Source organism: Molossus molossus, unplaced genomic scaffold, assembly GCF_014108415.1.
Source record: "Molossus molossus isolate mMolMol1 unplaced genomic scaffold, mMolMol1.p scaffold_m16_p_7, whole genome shotgun sequence".
In the NCBI taxonomy this organism is placed as follows: Eukaryota; Metazoa; Chordata; class Mammalia; order Chiroptera; family Molossidae; genus Molossus; species Molossus molossus.
In genome coordinates, this window is record NW_023425401.1 from 90,993,489 (window position 1) to 91,013,391 (window position 19,903).

Sequence of the window (19,903 nt, forward strand, 5' to 3'; positions counted from 1 at the left end):
CTAAAGAACACGCAGAGAGAGAATCACCATCCTTCTGCCTTTGGGCGTAGTGAGAATGTCATTTCTACACCATTGGTCACTGAGCAGCATCTTCTAGTCTACCTTTTTAATTACAGGACACTTTATGTTTTCTGTTGAAGTTTATATGGAGAGACACTAGGTGTTGCTGCTTTCCCATGAAAAAGAATATTGCTAGGAATTATCCAGTAGTACCATAAACCTTTATTACCAAGAAATGAGGAAGAATTTTGATTTTCCACTGTTTGCATTTACCAGAGTTCTTTCCATATAGAATATTTACAGAATATATACTGTGGTAGGCAGAACAATACCCTCTACCAATGCTTACATCCTAATCTCCAGAACTTTCTAGGTTGCATGGCAAAAGGGAATTACAGTTGCTAATTAGCTGATTTGAAAATAGAGAGATTATCCTGGATTATCTGGGTGGACCTAATGTAATTGAAAGGGTCCGTTAGAGAGGAAGAGAGACAAAAGAAAGTCAGAAAAAGATGTGACCATGTGAGAGAGATGTAACATTGCTGGCTTTGAATATGGAGGAAGGTGACTATGAGAAATGGAGTAGGCAGCTTCTAGAAGCTGGAACAGACAAGGAAATAGACTTTCCCCTTGAGTCTCCAGAATAGAACACAGCCCTGCTGGGACCTGGATTTAAGCCATGAGATGCCTTTGAGACGTCTGACCTCCAGAGCTATAAGGTAAATTTACGTTATCTTAAAGTCACTAAGTTTGCAGTAATTTATTATGGCAGCAATAGAACATCGATATGTATACTAATACTACTTTCCCCACTTCATCTTTTTGAAAGTATAAATCTACTTCTTAGGAAGACAGTGGGATGGAGGAACCACAGTGAGGGTTCAGTGACACTTCACCAACATATAATTTATCATTGTACTGTATTTGTTAGCTGGTATATATGACATCAGACATTGACAGTGATTACTTCTTATAGTACCTCACACTCTTCCTAGAACTTTCATACATTGTTTGATGTGATCATCACAATAACTTTGAGAAGCTAATTGTAAACACATCACTTTTTTTTTTTTTTATCCTCACCCAAGGATATTTTTTTCCCCATTTATCTTTTTTTTTTTTCCCCCCCATTTATCTTTAGATACAGTGGGACAGAGAGAGAGAAAACCATCAACGTGAGAGAGACACATTGACTGGTTGCCTCCCGCACGACCCCAACCAGGAACAGGGACTGCACTACAACCAAGGTACGTGCCCTTGACCGAATCAAACCCACGACTCTTTGGTCCACTGGCCGACGCTCTACCTCTGAGCCAAACTGGCCAGAGCTCACTTCCTTTTTTGACAGATAAAAACAATGAGTCAAAATGAAGGTCCCAGACACAGGTAATGACAGAATCAGCATGTTGTTTTTCTCTCTTTCAGGACTTGTCCTCAGTCTTGTTTATCTTATTCTTTGAAAGAACTTGGGTCTCAGGGTGCTAGAAATAAAAAGCCCACTTTCCTAAGTTTCCTGTATGTTTGCAAGTATTCTGCCACTATATCTAGCACTTACAAAAGGAGTTCAAAGCCATTAAGTTAATTGAAAGTTTCCACCATTGGTTGTAGATGATGACCAGAAGTCTGGTGGGCAGGCAGACCTGCCATTGTACCACGCATGGTTCCCAGGGCAAAGGAAACCCTCAGATGCTAGAGGCTCCTTCCTTCAGGGGTTTAATGCTCAATGGCTCTCCCCTCCAACCCAGCCTCCACCCTCCTGTGAACTTTGGAGGCAGCCCTCTAGCAAGATGTTCACCATTTGATGACACTAAGAATCTCTGATGCGCCAGGCCAGAATGGCTCAGTTGCTTGAGCATCATCCTGTGCACCAAAAGGTTTCCAGTTTGATTCCTGATCAGAGCACATACCTGGGTTGTAGGTTTGATCCCCAGTCAGGGCACGTATGGAAGGCAACCAATTGGTGTTTCTCTCTCACACTGTTGTTTCTCTCTCTCTCCCTTCCTCTATCTAAGCATGTCCTTGGATGAGGATTTAAAAAAGAAGCAGCTCTGGCATGAAAACATCCCTCTGGCTCATCCCACACTGTACAGTGAAGAAATCACACACCTTGTCCAAGTATCAAAATTATCATCACCTATGAAAGGCAGATGGATATAATTTGCCTCCAGATGTGATGTCCTGAGAAGATCACAACATTTATATCATTTTCTGGCATGCAGCATATAACCTGAATCTAATCATGAAGAAACATCAGACAAACTCAAAATGAGAAACCTTCTATTTAAAAAGGAGGTCAGGGCTGTATTCCCTTAAAATGTCACTGTCATAAAAGACAATGAGAAGGTAAAGAACTGATCCAGATTAAAGGAGACTAAAGACATGATAGTGGTGTGGCTCAGTTGGCTGGAGCATTGTCCGGTGCACCAGAGGGTGGTGGGTTTGACTCCTGGTTGGGTCACATGCCCAGGTTGCAGGTTTGATCCCCTTTCGGGACATGGCAAGTAGCCAATCCATGTTTCTCTCTCACATAGATATTTCTTTCTCTCTCTCTCTCTTCCTTCCTCTAAAATAAATTTAAACAACAACAAAACATTTTTTTTTAACAAAACATTTTTTAAGACATGACAACTAAATGTAATATGTGATCTGACACAGGATCTTATACTAGAGAGGGAGGATCCTATAAAGGAGTGTTAATTGACAAATTGGAATGAAGATGGTGGATTATATTACAGAATTTACAAAATTGGTATTTTCAGTCTTGTGTTCCTTCATTCAGCTACTTATGGAGCACTTAGTATGTGCCAGGTTATGAAAAGTCCTGATAGCACAAAGGTGAATGAAGCCATGGGGTGTGACCCTGAGGGATTTATAAGGTAGTCAAGGAGACAGAGGAGTAAATTTAAAGATGAAAGCACAAGAAATCACTGTGCTCAAGGTCAGTATGAAAAAAGTGCTGAAACCTCAGAGAAGGAAATACCTGAGTATCCTGGGTATTGGAAAATTCAGCATAGAGGAAGTGACATTTCAGCTGAGTCTAAAAGGACAGGATCATACTGTAGAGGGCTAGGATGGGATGAAGGAAGGACTTTGAAGGTAGAAGAAACAGTGTACCTAAGGACCCTAGGTTTGGAAAATATACACTGACCAGGTGATACAAAGTAGGCATTCAAAACCAGTACAGACCAGCCTGGCCTCCAGACTCCTCTCATCTCAGCTGAGGAAGGCTTCGCACTGGGCAGATATCCCAGTGGAGTACACAGGATGTCCCCCAGGGGCCTGGAAATTCCCTAGACTGGGGCTTCATTTTCAGAGATCTAAGAGCTGTTGAACTAAGGGAAAGGCAGTGAACCCCACTCTAAATACTAACCCCAAAGTATTTTGACTGTGTGGACAGCACAGCCTCAGTTTATAGTTTATGTGCAATCCGCATTTCTTTATTTTTTAACTTATTTATTTTCAGATAAAGCTGGAGGGAGAGAGGGAGGAAGAGAGAGAGAGAGAAACATCGATGTGAGAGAGACACATCGAGTGGCTGCCAACCACACGACCCCAACCAGGGCCAGGGACAAACTGCAACCAAGGTACGTGCCCTTAGCAGGAACCAAACCCTGGGCTCTCTGGTCCACGGGCCAATGTTCTAACTGCTGAGCCAAAATGGCCAGGGCAGCAATCCACATTTAAAAACTCAGGCCCTGGCCAGGTAGCTCAGTTGATTAGAGCATCATCCCGATACACCAAGGTTGTTGTTTCTACCCCCAGCCAGGGTACACAGGACAAGAATCAACCAATGAATTCATAAATAAGTGGAACAACAAATGGACGTTTCTCTTTCTCTTTCTCTCTCTCTCAAAAAAAAAAAAAATTCAAACTCATATTTACATAAAGTCATCTCAGTCTTCAGATTCATTCTTTCAGATATGAAAGAAAATATTCAGTCCCTCAGTGGTAGCCCATAGGGATGGACAAGTTTACACTAAGCCAGAGGTGGTCTCCTAAAGTCAAAGCACAGGGTTTGCCTCCTTACAAGGGTCATTGGCCTCCAAGTGGCCTTCACTTTCCTGAGCTCTCTGGACTGTGGGCTTGTCAAAATCAGTTACATTTAGGTTATCCAGGAGATCTGGGTCCCAGGAAAAATGGGCTGTCACTAGTCACATAAAACTGACTTGTAACAGAGTTCATTTCCTAATTTTCCATGTGAAAGAGCTCTGCTGCTGGGGAGAACGAGGCTTCTGGGAAATTGAAAGCAGTCAGTTGCCACTGAAGAAAGGACTACCTGGACAAGGCCCCTTTCTCCCCCAGACCAGGCCAGAAACACAGCCCCCGAAATTTCTCAGTGCCACACTTTCAGTATTCCACGTTGCCCTCTGCTGGAAGACAGCACGGACAGCAGAAGAACATGGGCCATGGTTCAGATAAATGTGTTTGAATTCTGGTTCTGCCATTACTGACCCTGGGCCTCGTGCAGTTCATCTCGCCAAAGCCTTCATTTCCTCATCTGCAAAGCAGATATGCTTCATAAGACTGTTGTGAGAATTAGTCAATTATGTGGGGAAAATGCAAGCCGCCTGTCTCATAGCAGGCACCTGATAAAAGACAGTTGTTGTTTTTCCTTTTGTTTACAGCAACATTTGTGGTTAAGGAGCACAGGATTTAAATCCAGAAGAGCTCAGTTTAACTTCCAGTTCTGCCACTTAACATTCTCCGAAAAAAAGATACACAGTTTACCACCTACTTTGCTTCAGGTACTGTGCTGGTTCTTTTATACTTAATTTTTCTTTCATCTGTGGATATAACCTAGAAATATAGGGTGTCCCAAAAAATGTATACACAGTTTGAATGATTATCAAGTCAGTGTTTATTAACATACAGCTCATTTTCAAAATTTAAAAGAACCTACAGAAATGAATACTTTGCCCTTGCCAGTGTGGCTAAGTGGTTAGAGCGTCAGCCCGTGCCCTGGATGGTTGCTGGTTGGATCCAGTCAAGGGTAGGTACCTGGGTTGTAGGTCCCATCCCCAGCTGTGGTCGGGGTGCTGTGGCAGGCAACCAATCAATGTCTCTTCAACATGGATGTCTCTCTGTCTCTCTCTCTGTCTCCCCTTCCCTTCCTCCCTTCCACTCTCTCTAAGAATCAATGAAAAAAATATCCTCGGGTGAGAATTAACAAAGAAATAAAAAAGAATACTTTTTTTGTCAACTGTTTTCAAACTGATGTCTGTTCTGGTCCAGGCACTGCTGATAACTTGAAGCAATGGGATTGCAAACATCAAGAATCATTTCTTTCAATATTTGTGCATATTCTTTCAATAGCTGCCCTCAATTCATCGACTGCTTTACCATAAGCTTTATCTTTTATGTATCCCCATAAAAAGTCTAGTGGGTAAATTTTCCTTGTTCAAAGCTTAATCTGACTTTGCCTATTATTTCAAATCAGTTAAACCTTAAAAGGAATGAGAATTAAGTGAATTACCAGCTGTTAAAGTGTATATACATTTTGGGGGGATACTCTGCAGGTATTATTACTCCTATTATAAGAAAATTGAGCTCAGGGAGATTCAGTAATTTATCAAGGTTGTACAGTTGGCAGGAAATTGGACTGAGATTTCAACACAATATGTCTGAATCCAGTTCCTTACTTCAAAAATCATCAATAACCAGGCTGCTTGGGAGAAGCAGGGGAAGAGGATGAAGGGGAGGGAGTAAAGGTGGTTGAAGTTTGGGTAAAGTGACCCATTCATTAGGGTTCTACTTTCAATTCCCAACAGTTTCCCCAGCTTTATTAGAGGCTATAGTTGGAACACACGATGGTGATAGCTGTTACCCAGCCCTCCTTTAGTTAGAATGATCCAAGTTTTAAAATTAGCAGTCATCTAGCCCTGGTCATTTAGCTCAGTTGGTTAGGGCATCATCCCTATACACCAAGGCTGTGGGGTCAATCCCTGGTCAGAGCACATATAAGAATCAACAATGATCTTTGGGTAAGGATTTAAAAAAATAAAACTAAAAATCCCTGGCCAATTTGGCTCAGCTGTTAGAGCAACGGGCAGTGGACCAGAGTCATGGGTTTGATTCTGGTCAAGGGCACATACCTCGGTTGCCATTCGATTCCCGGCCCTGGTTGGGGTCATGCGGGAGACAACCAATCGATGAGTCTCTTACATTGATGTTTCTCTCTCTCACTCACTCCCACTCTATCTGAAAATCAATGGAAAAGTATCATCAGGTGAGGAAAGAAAGGAAGGGAGGGAGAAAGGAAGAAAGAAAAGAATCGGCCCGGCCGATGAGGCTCAGTGCTTGAGCATTGACCCATGTACCAAGAGGTCACCAGTTTGATTCCCAGTCAGGACACATGCCCAGGTTGTGGTCCCAATCCCCAGTGGGGGGCATGCAGGATGTTCTCTCTCATCAATATTTCTATCTCTCTTCCTCTCCTTTCCTCTCTCTAAAATCAATAGAGAAAAAAAAAAATTAAAAAGAAAAAATTAACCAATGAATGCATGGATGGGTGGAGCAACAAATCAATGTTTCTCTCTATATCTCTCTAAACAACAACAACAACAACAAAAAACAAATTAAAATTAGCAGCCATGTAGAACTTGGGGGATGGGGCTCTTATGAAGAATCAATGTTGCCTGTTCAACTCTATAGTATAGAAGCTTTGCTTGACTTCAATTTATAGCTGGAGACTTACTCTCCACTTGAATCAGCCCAGGTCAGCCCAGGCTCTCCATCCCTAGAAATAATCTGTAGAGGCAGGCCCTGACCCTCAAGTCCGGAGGAGACAGGAGCACACTCAGATTAAGTAGGCTTCGGGGTTAATCAGACATGGTTCAGACATCTATTAGTTACATGATCATGAGCAAATTTAACATCTGTCTCTGCTTCCTCATCTATAAAATGGGGGATAGTAGCACCTGTGAGGAGTAAGCAATATAATGGGTGTAAATTACAGCTCAACATGGTGCTGTCACATTCCACAAGAGTTAGTGAAACAACCCTGTTTTAGCAGCTTCTCAGGATAAGGACAAGAGCCTTAGGGTTCTGGGTAACAGATGGGGTCTTACAACATCAACAGTATGACGTATGGATGTTTATTCCCCAGATCAGAGGTACCTAACAGGAGAGAGAGGGGAAAAGCAGAAAGCCCCTACAGTTGTCAATGTGCCTTCCTGCCACTTTCTCCTCCATCTCTTCTTCTCAGTGCTTCTCCTCTGATTTGTGTGGTAACAGTTAAACAAGTAAGGTTCAGTCTCATCACCCTACTGACATAACTGCACTGCCTGATATTCTGGGACCAGAGCCCAAGGAAAATTTATTTTTCTCTGGCTGTGTCTAATCTCAATTCTTTCTCCCTTGCTAAGAGTATCTAGCACAGGCAAACCAGTCAAATAACTGAAAAGCTTATTTGGGGGGAAGGGGTGGGGAGAGAAGGAATGTGTGTGTCTTTAAGGGTAGGAAGGGACCAAGTCTGTTCATTTCAGTTAGGGGCATTCACAGCCTTATGTATATGGACACTTAAAATTATTAATCAGAAACTGACTTACTTCTTTGCCTATTTGGTATCTTCACAAAAGACAAAAACACAGGAATCATTAGTCCCAGGAAAGCAACTGTGATTAGAAACATTCTGTTCAAAACCACCAAGAAATAATAATAATACAGTATGGCCTACATTTAAGGAGATCAGGTAAGAAAATTAAGAGATGATGATGATTTAGTTTGATATCCTGAGAAACTTTTCCAGGGCACCATGAATCTTGATTTATAGCATAATAAAGCATTCATATATTACTTCTAAAGTTTAAAGCAGTAACTATGGAAGTTCCAAGCCCATTCACTACACCCGAGACATCTTTTATTTTTTTTATTTTTTTTAATCCTCAGCTGAGGACATTTTTTCATTTTTTATTCAGATACAGTGGGAGTGAGAGAGAGGAAGACAGAGAGAGAGAGAAACATCGATGTGAAAGGGACACATCGAGTGGCTGCCACCCGCACGACCCAACCAGGGCCAGGACAAAATGCAACCGAGGTACATGCCCTTAGCGGGAACCGAACCCAGGTCTTTCTGGACTGCAGGCCGATTCTCTAACCGCTGAGCCAAACCAGCCAGGGACCCAGGAGATATCTTTTTCCAATGTAGCTGCCTACACACGAACACATACACACATAATTCCAGGCTAAAAAAAAATTAGTGTTGTAATTGAGATTGTTAAAGCAGCGATATCCATCCTTAGATTCAAGCTTATGGATTAATATAATGAAATATTTCCATCCTTTTCATTTACCATTTACATTTACTCTATCCATGTCCAGATAAATATATACTATTAAGGAAGCACACAGGTCATTGTTCAGGTTTAATGATCCCATGGTTTATGTTACTAACATTTGAACACTTCTGTTCCATGACGTCCACACAGTTTGCAGTTTGTAGATAGCCCAGTTCCCCCAGCCTCCCAATCAGAATATTTAATCAGTCTTCTGCACCTCAAACCCTCACAAAATAGAGCTCTATGATGAAATAACAAAGATACAGATTAGTCCGGTGAGTGGCAAAGCACTGGGCTTTAGGGTCCAAAGATCTCTATAACCAGCAAGAGCAGACAAGGGCAAGGGACAAACGGGAACTGATACTGTTTGAACCCAACGACTGTTCTGAGTCCCTGCTTTCCAGACTGCCTGAAAAATGAGCCTCCTTTCCATAAGTGCAGAATGAATTTACTTATGCAACACTAAATGTAAGAAACCCCACAGGAGAAAAAGTCATAGTAACACATGTGGGAAGATCAGGACTGTGGACTGAAATTCTATTACCTGCCTCAGGGAATGGGCAAATACCCTGGTGATAGTAACCCACGCACACCTTGCTAGTAGAGACCTGGGGATTTAGCCCAAATGCTATCCACAGAGCAGCAAGTACCCCGGCTGAACTTCCACCACTTTCCTGTGAGGGTCTAAAATCCTCTACAGCAAATCTCCCTCTTCCTATAAATCTCTGGGCTAATTCCTTGCATCTGGGCAGGAACAGAGCTTCCCAATAAGTCTCCTCTCTGTAAGAAGCCACGCTTTTTTTTTTTTTCTTAATGGAAGTTCAACAGTGAAGAAAAGATAGCAGTCATTCACTCACAATCTCAAGCCAACCTCAGGCAGGCTGGTAAGACAGGAACAACAGTGAAATGTCTATTATAACCCTATCCAGGCCAAAAGCAGGTCATTCAGGAAATCCCTAAGATCAAATTGGTGCTCAGGGTTTTCTCTAGCGTGCTCAAAAGTGGTGTTTTTTATCCAGATTGACTGAGTCATCCCCAGCCCTAACTAGACCAAGCTTCCCAGATCCAGTTTGAACTCACTCTTCCTTGGCCCTTTGGACTAGTGGACATCCTGTCACTATTTCAAACATCCTGGTCCCTCTGCAGCCTGGATTTATATCCCCAGATAATTGGGCAGCAGTGGGCTAGACTCAAATTTGATGGTGTTCCTTGTGCATGTTTAGAAATTACCCCCTCTGGAGTCACATTTACTCCTAGCTCTGTGCTAGGAGCATAACAGTAAAACAAAAAAGTCTTATTATTAATTAGTTTCCCACCACTTTCCCAACTTTTACACCTCAATACTAACCTCTCCCCTTTTCCCCCTCACACACACCGCCAGAAGATGCTGTCCCAACACTTCCAACATCTCTATGGCCCAAGGATAGAGCAGCATTAATGGCTTTTGGAAGAAAATCCAACCCTACTTTGAAAACTCCTCCCAGTTCAATACAGTGAAGAAAAAAATGGTAAGGTAAGAGAATAGGCCATAGAAACCAGAGCCTGTCTCCTCCCACAAAAGAGGCACGGAAATTTCAGGAGTTAGGGAAAATGACATCATCTCTTGCCAGAAGGCCACCAGCTACCACTGTGTGGGAGCTGCTTTATCACTTGTTTCTCCTCTGGACTGAAATGCAAGATAGTCAGGATGGCTGTGAGCGTCTGCTGGCGGCCCAGGCTGTCGGGCAAGGTCAAGAAGCGGTAGATGATGTTTTTGAGGTACTCCAGATTGGCACCCTCCCTACTCTGGTCCCTGGTGTTCTTCTCAATGTGGCTCTGCAGGACGCCAACCTCCTCTCGGTGCCGCTCCCCCTCCTCCAGCAGCCGCTCCTGCAGCTGATGCACCTCCACCTCCAACCTGTGTTTCTGCTTCCTCAGCAATGTGATGTCTACCTCTTTGCGGGCCAACTGCTCAGCGTACAGGAAAAAAGTGGGTTCATTGGCCGCAGCAAGTTGAAGTGCTTGGGTCAGATTATCTTGGGAAACTATGTCAGTCGGGTCCCCAGGACCCCCACCACCCACAGGGCTTCTGCGTCCTGGCAGCACAGAAGACCAGGTCACAGACCGCAGCTGCTCCAGCTCCAAGTCCTTCTCAGCCAGCACAGCCAGGGCACGGTCCCGCTGCTTGTGCAGCTCCTCCTCCAGTTTCAGAGTGCGGTCCCTGAAGTCCAGCTGGCTCCGCTCCAGCTCCTGCCGGTGGTGATGCTGCAACCGGGCCAGCTCCTGCTTCCAGTCCTCAGCCTCCTGCTGGTGCTGGCGCTCGAGCTCGTCACAGGACAGCCGCAGGGAGATATACTTCTCCTTCAGCTCTGCAAGCTGTTCCTGGGTTTCCTCCAGCTCTTTGGCCAGGTTACCATCTTTGTTGTTCTTGCTCTTGAGGACAACCTGGGCCCTCATCTTGTACCTCTCAAACTCTTCCTTCAGCTGTTTTAGCTCCTGTTGGTAGTAGAGCGCAGTAGCCTTCTCCCCATCAGCAGCCTCAGAGCTGGACATTATTTCCAGGTCACAGAGCTTCTCTACATCCAAAGCCACCTGGCTTTTCCTGGCTGCCACCTGCAGTAACCGTTTCAGCTTCTCCATCTTGTCCTTCAGGACATTGACATCCAGACTGGACTCTTCTGCATGGCTGTCTAAGGGGGACCGGCTGGAGACCGCAAGAGCCAGCGTCTTGTTCTCCAGGTCCAGCTGCAGAATGCGCTCTTTCAGCTTCTGGATGGCCAGCTGGTCCTTCTGCTTGGCTTTCTCATAGGTGCCCAGCAATTCCGACACTTCAGATATTTGGTTCTCCAGGGCTGCCACCCTCTGCTCTTCCAGCTGAGATTGCTGGCGCAGCTGATCCTCTGCAAGAGCTGTCTGTAAAACAAGGGAACAAATAGAAATGCATCTAGAAAAGCCACAAAGCCCTATGGCAAACTTTGAGAAAGAGAGAGAGGGGAGCAAGAGAATGGAAAGTGGCCTGGCAGGAATGGGAACTGGGGATTTTTCTATTAATTTGGGAACTAACAAAAGTTCCTGTAACCTGCTTGAGTTCTGCTCCCAGTCACAAGCCATACCAAACAAGTGTTAAGAACCTTTGTATATCTGCTCTTATTCTTCTTTAGTACTTCTCGTATCATACACTGAATTTACATATTAAATATGTTGTTATCCTTGTTTATCATGCACTTCCCACAAATCCTATTAAGAAATCAGATGCCATTCCTTTCCTCTTCAATATTTCAGGGAAGTTAAAAACTGAGTTGGATCTCTCTCCACACTGAACAGGCACTATAATAGCATGCTTTTAAAGTCAAATTTTGATTGAAAGCAATTACAAGAGGTTATTTCTTCAAAGAAAATTCCCATTGCCCCTTCAGCCACCCTACCTGTAGGTATATACTGCTACCTACTTATAGGCATATACCTACAGGCAAACACACCAACTTTCATTGCACAGTTGCTATGACACTGAGCACAGCTGGTAAGATGCCAATGCCCAGCAGCTCAGAGCTGTCTGGCTCCAACCCAGCCTATACTCACAAATTCCACATCCTGTTGGAAGCACATTCGGTGGATAATGACAACACCACACAGAACAGGAATTCCCAGGACTCAAAAATAAAACTTTTTGAATAGCATCAAAAACTGAAAGAGCAGCCACTTAGATCTGGGGGGGGGGGGGCTTAATATTTCCCACTTCAGACTAATTATTGTTTGAATGAGATGAAGATAATTACCTTCCTCATTTCCTGCTGCAACTGAGCCTGGAAATGGCTCTTAAGGCTGGCAGCCTCTTCCCGAAGTTCCTGCAGCCGGGGGTCTGGCCGATTCTTCTCATCTCGAAGAGCCTGCAGCTCACCTTTGAGCTCCTCCACCTCAAGAGTCAGCTGTTTCGTCTGCAGTTCAAACCCTTCCACCTGACCAGCAGCATATGCCCGCCCAGCCAGGGCTTCTCGGGTCTCTTCTAACCGAAGCTCCAAGTCTTGGCGCTGGGTTCTCTCCTCCTGCAGCAGTTTCTGGAGTTCACGCAGCATCAAGGCATGGTTACTCTGCTCTTGGGCCCGATCATGCTGCTGCGTGATAAGTCGGGCTTTGGTTTCTGCTATCTGCTCCTGCAGCTCCTTCAATTCTCCCTCCAGACGGTCCCTCTCCTCCTCTGCCTTTTTACTGGCATCCTCTAAGTCCTGTTTCATCTTCTTCTTGTCAGCCAGATAAGAAGCTTCCATGCGGGACTTCTCCTGGGTGACTGTGGCCAAAGAGCTGGTCAAAGTAGCCAACTGAGTCTTCAGCTGGTGCAATCGTTTGTCCACCTCCCCACCCATAGACTGTCCATCCCCACTGCTACTGCTAACACCACTCTCTGACCCACTAGCCTCTTCGGACTTTAGAGGTGGTGGTCCACGGGCCAGTCTGTCATCTTCTGCCCCAAACTCACCCTTGGTGCTAGTGAGACTGGCCGTGGTATCCAAGCTGGTGGCGGTCCCAGTGCTATCCTCGCTGTGAGTGGAGCATCGGTCATCCACAGAGTCAGGACAGGTGAGGCCTGGAGGCTGGACACCTGCGAGGCCCACATCCGCCTCGTGGGATACCGACAGCACCTTGATGCTGGCCTCTAGGGCCTCTTTCTCTTTCAGAAGGCTTTTATAGGCGCGGACCACATCCTTGAGACGTGCCTGGTATTGGATGAGCTGCTTCTTCTGGCTCTCAATGGTCTCCAGCAGGTCCTTCTTGCTCGGGCCGCCCCCGAAATTCATCCCAAACTTCTCCATGAGGATTCAGAACCGGCTCATCCACGTCAGTGTCAGGCAGCCTGGTTGAGGGTCGCGAAGACGCTGGCGGACGTTGTTGTCCTCAAGGCCGCACATCCGCTCCTCCCAGCTGTCAGAGACCGGCGGGGTGGCGGGGCAGCGCGGCAGAGCGCCCCAGGTCCCGGGCGCCGAGGGCGGGGGCGGGTCCTAGCCTAGAAGCGGGGCGACGCCAGCACGAGAGGCGCACACTTCCAGGCCTCGCCCGCACGGTCCTAGAAGCCGCTCCACGCTCGCCCGGGCCTCAGCAGCCACGGCCGGCCCTCAGCCCACGCTCCGCCAAGGGTTTAAGCTCAGCGCAGCCCCATCGCGACTTCCTAACTCCAGAGCCCATGAAGGGCGCTTCCGGGTCCACTGGAAGTGACGACAGCACGACACGACAGGCTCCGCCCCTTGTGGGCACGGAGAGGGTGGGGCTACGTCAGCCCTTGAGTGGGAGGCCACGTGTGGAGAATTTAGCAGGGCTGCCAAGTCGACCACTCTCGGAAAGAACAGAGCAAGCACAAGTTGTGGACACAGTAGTGATGTTGGTTTCGTGAGGTTCGCCTGAGCTTGCCCCCAGGCTACGATCAGCAAGGGACCGGACGACGTCACACTGAGTCCTTACCAAACATTCCGCTGAACGACGCGTCCCCACTATTTTAGGATTCACCTTTGTCCCTAAAGAACAACAATTAAGACTCATTTAGACCACGAAAACCGCAGCCCTTTCTAGGGTAGTGTTTGGCACCTAGTAGGCGTATAGTATAATAATTATTAGCTCCCTTTCTGAATCTGCTGAGTTGATTCAACAAGTGTTTGTAGAAGGCACACTATTGCCAAAACGTGTGTCCCAAGTGCCAACTATATTCCAGGAGCTTCACAAGAGTTTTCCTATGTAGTCTTTACAGTAATTCTGCTCAGTGGGTATTGTGTCACAATATGAAACATGAAGCACAGAGAGGTTAAGTAACATTCCCAATGTTACACAGTAAGTTTAGGAATCCTATGCAGATCAATCCCTCTCTCAACATACCAAATGCTATGCCAGATAATCACCATGAAGAGACAAAGTCCTGCCTTCAAGGAGCTCACGTGAGCTCCTTGCAAATACAAGTCCTCCTATAAGTATATTTAAAGTGAAATGAATGTTTTGAGAGAGGCCTATCTAGGGGAGGCAGAGAACACTCTCAAAGGGAAATACTTTGGAATTTAAAGGATGAGTAGTGATTGCCCATCTAACTAGAGATCAGGGAAACAAGCATTTCAGGCAGAGGGAAAAGATTGCAAGGATTCCTACGGCATCAAGGAGGCTGGCTCACCTGGAAAGCATTGAGAGTCATCTCAAGGCAGTAGTTTAGGGTATGTGAAGGAGGTGGTAACATATGGGGCTGGCATAGTATATGGGGACCCAGATAAAGGCATCTAGATTTTGTCCTGGGTGATAGGAAGACACTAAATTTTCATCACAAGAGTGTCATCATCAAAACTTGTACGGCTGGGTGGGAATACCAAGGGACTGGACACCTGTAAGGAGGCTAACTCAATCATGGGAAGAGATGGTAGTGAAATAGGGCAGTGACAACAGGGATGAAAAGAAAGAGGTTAATAAAAGGTAAAGATGTAGAACTGACTTGACTTGTTTGCCATTAGTTGTGTTATCATACTGGGACTCTTTTAAATGTACTCTTTGGCCTTGTAAAAGCCTTCTTAGGAATGCAAGCCTATATCTGAGGGGCAAGGTCAGGCCCTTGTACCTGGTGCCCAAAGTCTGCCTTCTTTACAGGCTTTGCAGGTGGGGTTGGGGCAGGCCCTGGAGGTCTGTTCAGACCCAGTTTCTTAGAGCACCAGGTAACATCAGCTGCATTATATGAAACATTCAGATACACTGTCTCATCATTTTAATCTTCATCATAACCTCATGAGATAAGGCAGATGTCTCCACTTGCAGTTAAGAAAATGACAGGTTGAACAATATATCAAAAAATGTCTTCGGGTGAGGAGTTAAAAAAAAGTTAAAAAAATAAAATGACAGGTTGTGAGGTTTGTTGACGGCAAGGCCTCAAAAAAGTCAAAACGGAGACATGAACTGAGACCTGGAACAAAGGCACATAGTGGGCATTCAGTATTTGTTGAATAAGTGAATGAAGGTTCTCTAATTCCCAGCTCACCTCCAGCCTATAAGCATTTGCTCCTAGAAGCCTACTGGGATCCAGAATAGGCAAAATGCCTGCCCTTGTGCCACTGAGCAACCTATAGGTCCAGTTCAACCCAACAAGCATTTAAGCATAAGACTAGCATTGACTCGGTTTCTGCCACATACGGTATTTAAATTAATTCCTATCTTGATACATCCCCTCAGATGCCAAGATGAATGGGAAATTACTGGTGCAGTTTTTGGGTCTAAAGAGGAATGATCCTCAAAGAGGAAAGATCCTCCCAACATCCTGGATAGGTGTGCATTAACAATCCAGGCTCCTAGGTCTGTGACAAAGTGAGGAAGGAGTTTTGGAAAGGCTGCCTGGATCCAGACTGAAAGACATTTTGCTTCTAGGCCGGTCGAGGCGAAGGCCGATGCAGAAGGGTCTACGACCGCGCCGCCCAAAGCTGGGACTCTTCCACCCGTTCTGCTGTTTCGGGATCTACGTAGCAGGCGTTTTAGGGAACCGTGAAAGCTAGTTAACTCTCGGGCATCTTCTTCCCCCCACCTCCGTTACACTTCTCTCACGATTCTGTGGTCCCTGAACCAGCCACTACGCTCAAAGCCCCTCGCTGGGAGGGAGGACTAGGATATCAGCGCCGAGCTTCCGCGCCCCTGAGAGGGTAGATCACACAGTCGAGGCTGCTAGTTTCCAAGAGCTAAACCGGAGCCCAGAGTGGGCGGGACGCAATGGGGCCGCTCTGGAGCATTGACGGCTTCCCTCGGCTCCGCTCGGGCTGCCGGTTCAGCGGCCCCAGATGTGACAGACGCGCTAGAAACAGGGGGAAACCCTGACCCTTCCCTCTTGAAAGCTGGCGAAGGACCCAATCAGATTGCGGAGACTCGCTCAGCCTCAGTTTCTCCTAGAGCCGGAGCCTTGGGGCGGGGCCGGGGGCGGGGCCCGGCCGGGGGCGGGGCCGCAGTGACGTAGGGCGGGCCGGGACGCGCGGAGGCGGTGGCGGCACCTCCTCCTCCAGCTGCTGAGCCCCATCCCCCCGCGGCCGGCCGGTTCCAGCCTGCGCCCCGTGTCCGTGCCGGTGCCCCCTCCCCCGGGCCCCGCCATGGGCCTCACCGTTTCCGCGCTCTTTTCGCGGATCTTCGGGAAGAAGCAGATGCGGATCCTCATGGGTGAGGCATATCAAGCGCGCGGCCCGGACCCGAGCGCCGGCCCCCGCGCAGCCCTGCCGCCCCCGCGCCCCTGCGCCCCTGCAGCCCAGCTCTCCTGATCTCAGACTCTGAGTCACCCACCTCCTAACCCCCTGTGGCCACTGGTGTTGGGCGGGTCGCGGTCTGCAGCACCGATCCCAGGGCCTGAGACTGGGAGCTGCGGGCCTGGGTGGGGTGAAGCTCCCTCTGCCCCAGCGTGGTTAAGAAGGGAGGCTTACGCCCTTGGAAACGACTTTTAAAAGGAGCGCGGTCCTCCTCCTGTGACCTTACACCCCCCAGCCCTCTCCCGCTTCGGGTTCAGGAGTTGGCGCTCACCACCCAGACTGCCCTCAAGGCCCGAAAGGTAGACAACAGCGCGCACCTGAGAGCGCTCGGGCTCTCGGCCCCTGTCGCCATCACCTGTCCTGGCCTCTCCCCTTCCCCGGTCTCTAGGGGGCTCCCTTGCTCCCATCTCTATCGCCATGTCCCTCTCCTTTGCAGTTGGCTTGGATGCAGCTGGCAAGACCACAATCCTGTACAAACTGAAGTTGGGAGAGATTGTCACCACCATTCCCACCATAGGTGAGTCTGGTGGCAAGATTGGGAGGCGTGGGAGCGCAGCGGCTGACCTCCTCAGGATCTGCTCCCCATTCTGCATCCCGGTGCTGGGAGCTGACACCAGATACCGCTACATGAGAAGTGGGTCACAGTATCTGTACATGCTGGATGGTGCCCAGGAGAGCTGGATGTGACCTAGCCCCGCCCCGTCTGTGGACTGCCGGTCCTCAGGGCTTCTATTCCCTTGGGCCTTAATCATTGCCTTCTGGTTTTGTGTCCCTGCTGAATTAATGTAGTTTTACTAAGTTCCTTTCTTTCAGGACTTTTTTCTCATATTTTTTCCAATTATCTGCAGGCTTCAATGTGGAAACAGTGGAATACAAGAACATCTGTTTTACAGTCTGGGACGTGGGAGGCCAGGACAAGATTAGGCCTCTGTGGAGGCACTACTTTCAGAACACTCAGGTGAGGGTGGGAGTGTCTTCCCAACCCCAGGGGAGGTGGTGTTAGGGCTAGAAAGACTGAGATGTTGGCCTAGGCTGGGCCCTGGGGCCAGGAAAAGCCTTACTCCCTTCAATCCCCCTTTTGTAAGCTAGCCTCTCCTCAGTCTTCAGTACTGGCCTTAGTCTTCTGAGACTCAGCCACATTAGTTCTGAGAAGCAGGGTTCTGGGTCCAGGGTCCAGGCTGCCTGATTTAGCTCTCATCACATGTCTTTCCCTGTTCCTATGCATGTCTTTTTAGCTAGACTGCTTGCCTGAGGGCAGAAGCTGTATCCTTTGTAGGGTGTCTCCACTTGGTGCTAGGACATCTGCAGAACCTTAGTAGAAGTTTTTAGACATAATTAAAGAGAGCAAGAGCCAGACTAGAGTATGTGTTAGGTAGGAATGATTGCTCCTCCTTCCTTTCTGCCTTCCCACACAGGGCCTCATCTTTGTGGTAGACAGTAATGACCGAGAGCGGGTCCAGGAATCTGCTGATGAACTCCAGAAGATGGTGAGCACCCAGGGTCCTGGAAACTGAGCCCTTGGTTTGGAGACAAAGATATCTGTCCTGGTATGAAAGTCAGGAAATGCATGACTGGCCTTGAATGTGTGTTTCTCTTTGTGGACACAGACACAAGGAGACTCTCACCCTGTTTTGAATTTGGGTCTGGTAACAAGTATAGGACATGTATTTTCATGTCTTCACATCTGAGTGAGAAGTATGTGGTGTAGAGAAACATCATTTTACGTTCTTGTTTTTCCATTTGGAAATTTTGTCATTTTGATTAGGACAATCAAATTAGGAAAAAAGCCCTTTCTGGACTTAAAACCAAGATGACCTCCAGTGGTATATAACTCTGTGTCTTGTGTTCAGCAGTAGACTACACAATATTATGTTTTTTTTCCACAAATATTCTAGAAGGTAGAAAGAGGAGCTTCTCTACACAGCAGTGAAGAGGGAGCCTGGGGATCCCGAAGGACCCCAAATTTCACCCCCTTGGCCTCTCTCAGCTGCAGGAGGACGAGCTGCGGGATGCGGTGCTGCTGGTCTTTGCCAACAAACAGGACATGCCCAACGCTATGCCCGTGAGTGAACTGACTGACAAGCTGGGCCTGCAGCATTTACGCAGTTGCACGGTGAGGGTCCTGCCTCTCCCAAGGGAACCACAGGCTGGGCAGGAAGTAAAGGCATCCCCTTTTTCTTCCCTGCTACTAATCTCTTTCTTTCCTCCTCCCCACAGTGGTACGTCCAGGCCACCTGTGCCACCCAAGGTACAGGCCTATACGATGGGCTGGACTGGCTGTCCCATGAGCTGTCGAAGCGCTAACCGACCAGGGGCCGGCTCTTGCTGCCCAGAAGCTCCCGCGTGCATCCCCAGGATGACAGGACTCCTGGACTCCTCAGGCAGTGCCCTGCCCTTCTGTCCCTCCTCCCACAGACAACAGGCCTCTGCTCCTGCCTCTCCTGCCTGCATGTTCTCTCTGTTGTTGGAGTCTGGAGCCTTGCTCTCTGGGCACGGAGGGGTCCACTCTCCTGCCTGCTGGGACCTGTGGAAAGGGCTTCCAGGCTGAGGCCCCTTCATCCAGAGGAGGAGCAGGGACCTGGGTTTATTTTGTTTTTTCCATTTTGGGCATACCCTTGGGGCCAGGTGGGGGGGAAGGTGAGGACTCCGAGTGGTGCTATAATAAGGCACTGGATATCGAGTAATAAATTTGCTGTGGTTTGTACATGGTGTTGTCTGTAGCCTAGAAGTGGGGGCTGGGTTAATGGATGCAGAGAGACAATATGGGGGAGGCTCAAAGCAGCTAAGGCTGCAGGGCCAACCCCCTCTCCCCAAGCACACACACAGACATTGCTGTCTTCATCTAGCTCAGCTTCTCCCTCCGTATTCTTGAGGATGGAAGTATTGTAGGAGGTCCAGTGGAGGAAATCCTATTTCTTCCCCAATTCCAAGGGGCCTTTGCTGAGAGTAACAGGATCTACCTTCATGCTTCTGTAAACCACATAACTCTCCTATCCTATCCATCTCCTAGCTAGCTGTGGTTCTTAATGATTACCATGAACATTAAGATTTGAGAGGGAAGGAACTTTAGTTAAAAATAAGGGTCCTGAGGTACAGTGGAGAAAATGATACTTCAGGACTGGTCCAAGGCCCAAGAATATGCATCTTTAAAATCACCCAACTAATTCTGTGATCTATTAGCCTTATTTTATAAAACATTGATAGGGCCTTGAGGATTACAGTTCCACACTGTGCACCACTGAGATTCTACCTGGTGAGACACCCCCCACCAATGGGGAATAGGCACCAGGGCTGTGTACTATTCTCCAAGTATGGTTCACTCTGCCCCTTTCCCTTTACCTCCCAGCAAAGCTTAAACAAAACTCACCATCACCACTATATTTTTTTTAAATTTATTTTTTTGCCATTCTTTCT

The 19,903-nt window shown here is 47.3% G+C and overlaps 2 protein-coding genes across 2 annotated transcripts; one reads left to right on the plus strand and one right to left on the minus strand.

Moving 5' to 3' along the window:
• Positions 1-8,077: 8,077 nt before the first annotated feature.
• On the minus strand, positions 8,078-13,422 carry GCC1 (GRIP and coiled-coil domain containing 1). Its single transcript, XM_036247456.1, has 2 exons — positions 12,032-13,422; positions 8,078-11,168 (listed from the first exon to the last, which is right to left on the minus strand). The coding sequence occupies exons 1-2, from the start codon at positions 13,061-13,063 to the stop codon at positions 9,873-9,875; spliced, it is 2,328 nt and encodes a 775-aa protein (XP_036103349.1). The 5' UTR covers positions 13,064-13,422; the 3' UTR covers positions 8,078-9,872.
• Positions 13,423-16,249: 2,827 nt separating this feature from the next.
• ARF5 (ADP ribosylation factor 5) lies at positions 16,250-19,193 on the plus strand. The gene is made up of 6 exons (XM_036246862.1): positions 16,250-16,406; positions 16,926-17,006; positions 17,338-17,447; positions 17,905-17,976; positions 18,477-18,602; positions 18,707-19,193. The coding sequence occupies exons 1-6, from the start codon at positions 16,340-16,342 to the stop codon at positions 18,791-18,793; spliced, it is 543 nt and encodes a 180-aa protein (XP_036102755.1). The 5' UTR covers positions 16,250-16,339; the 3' UTR covers positions 18,794-19,193.
• The last annotated feature ends 710 nt before the right edge of the window (positions 19,194-19,903 follow it).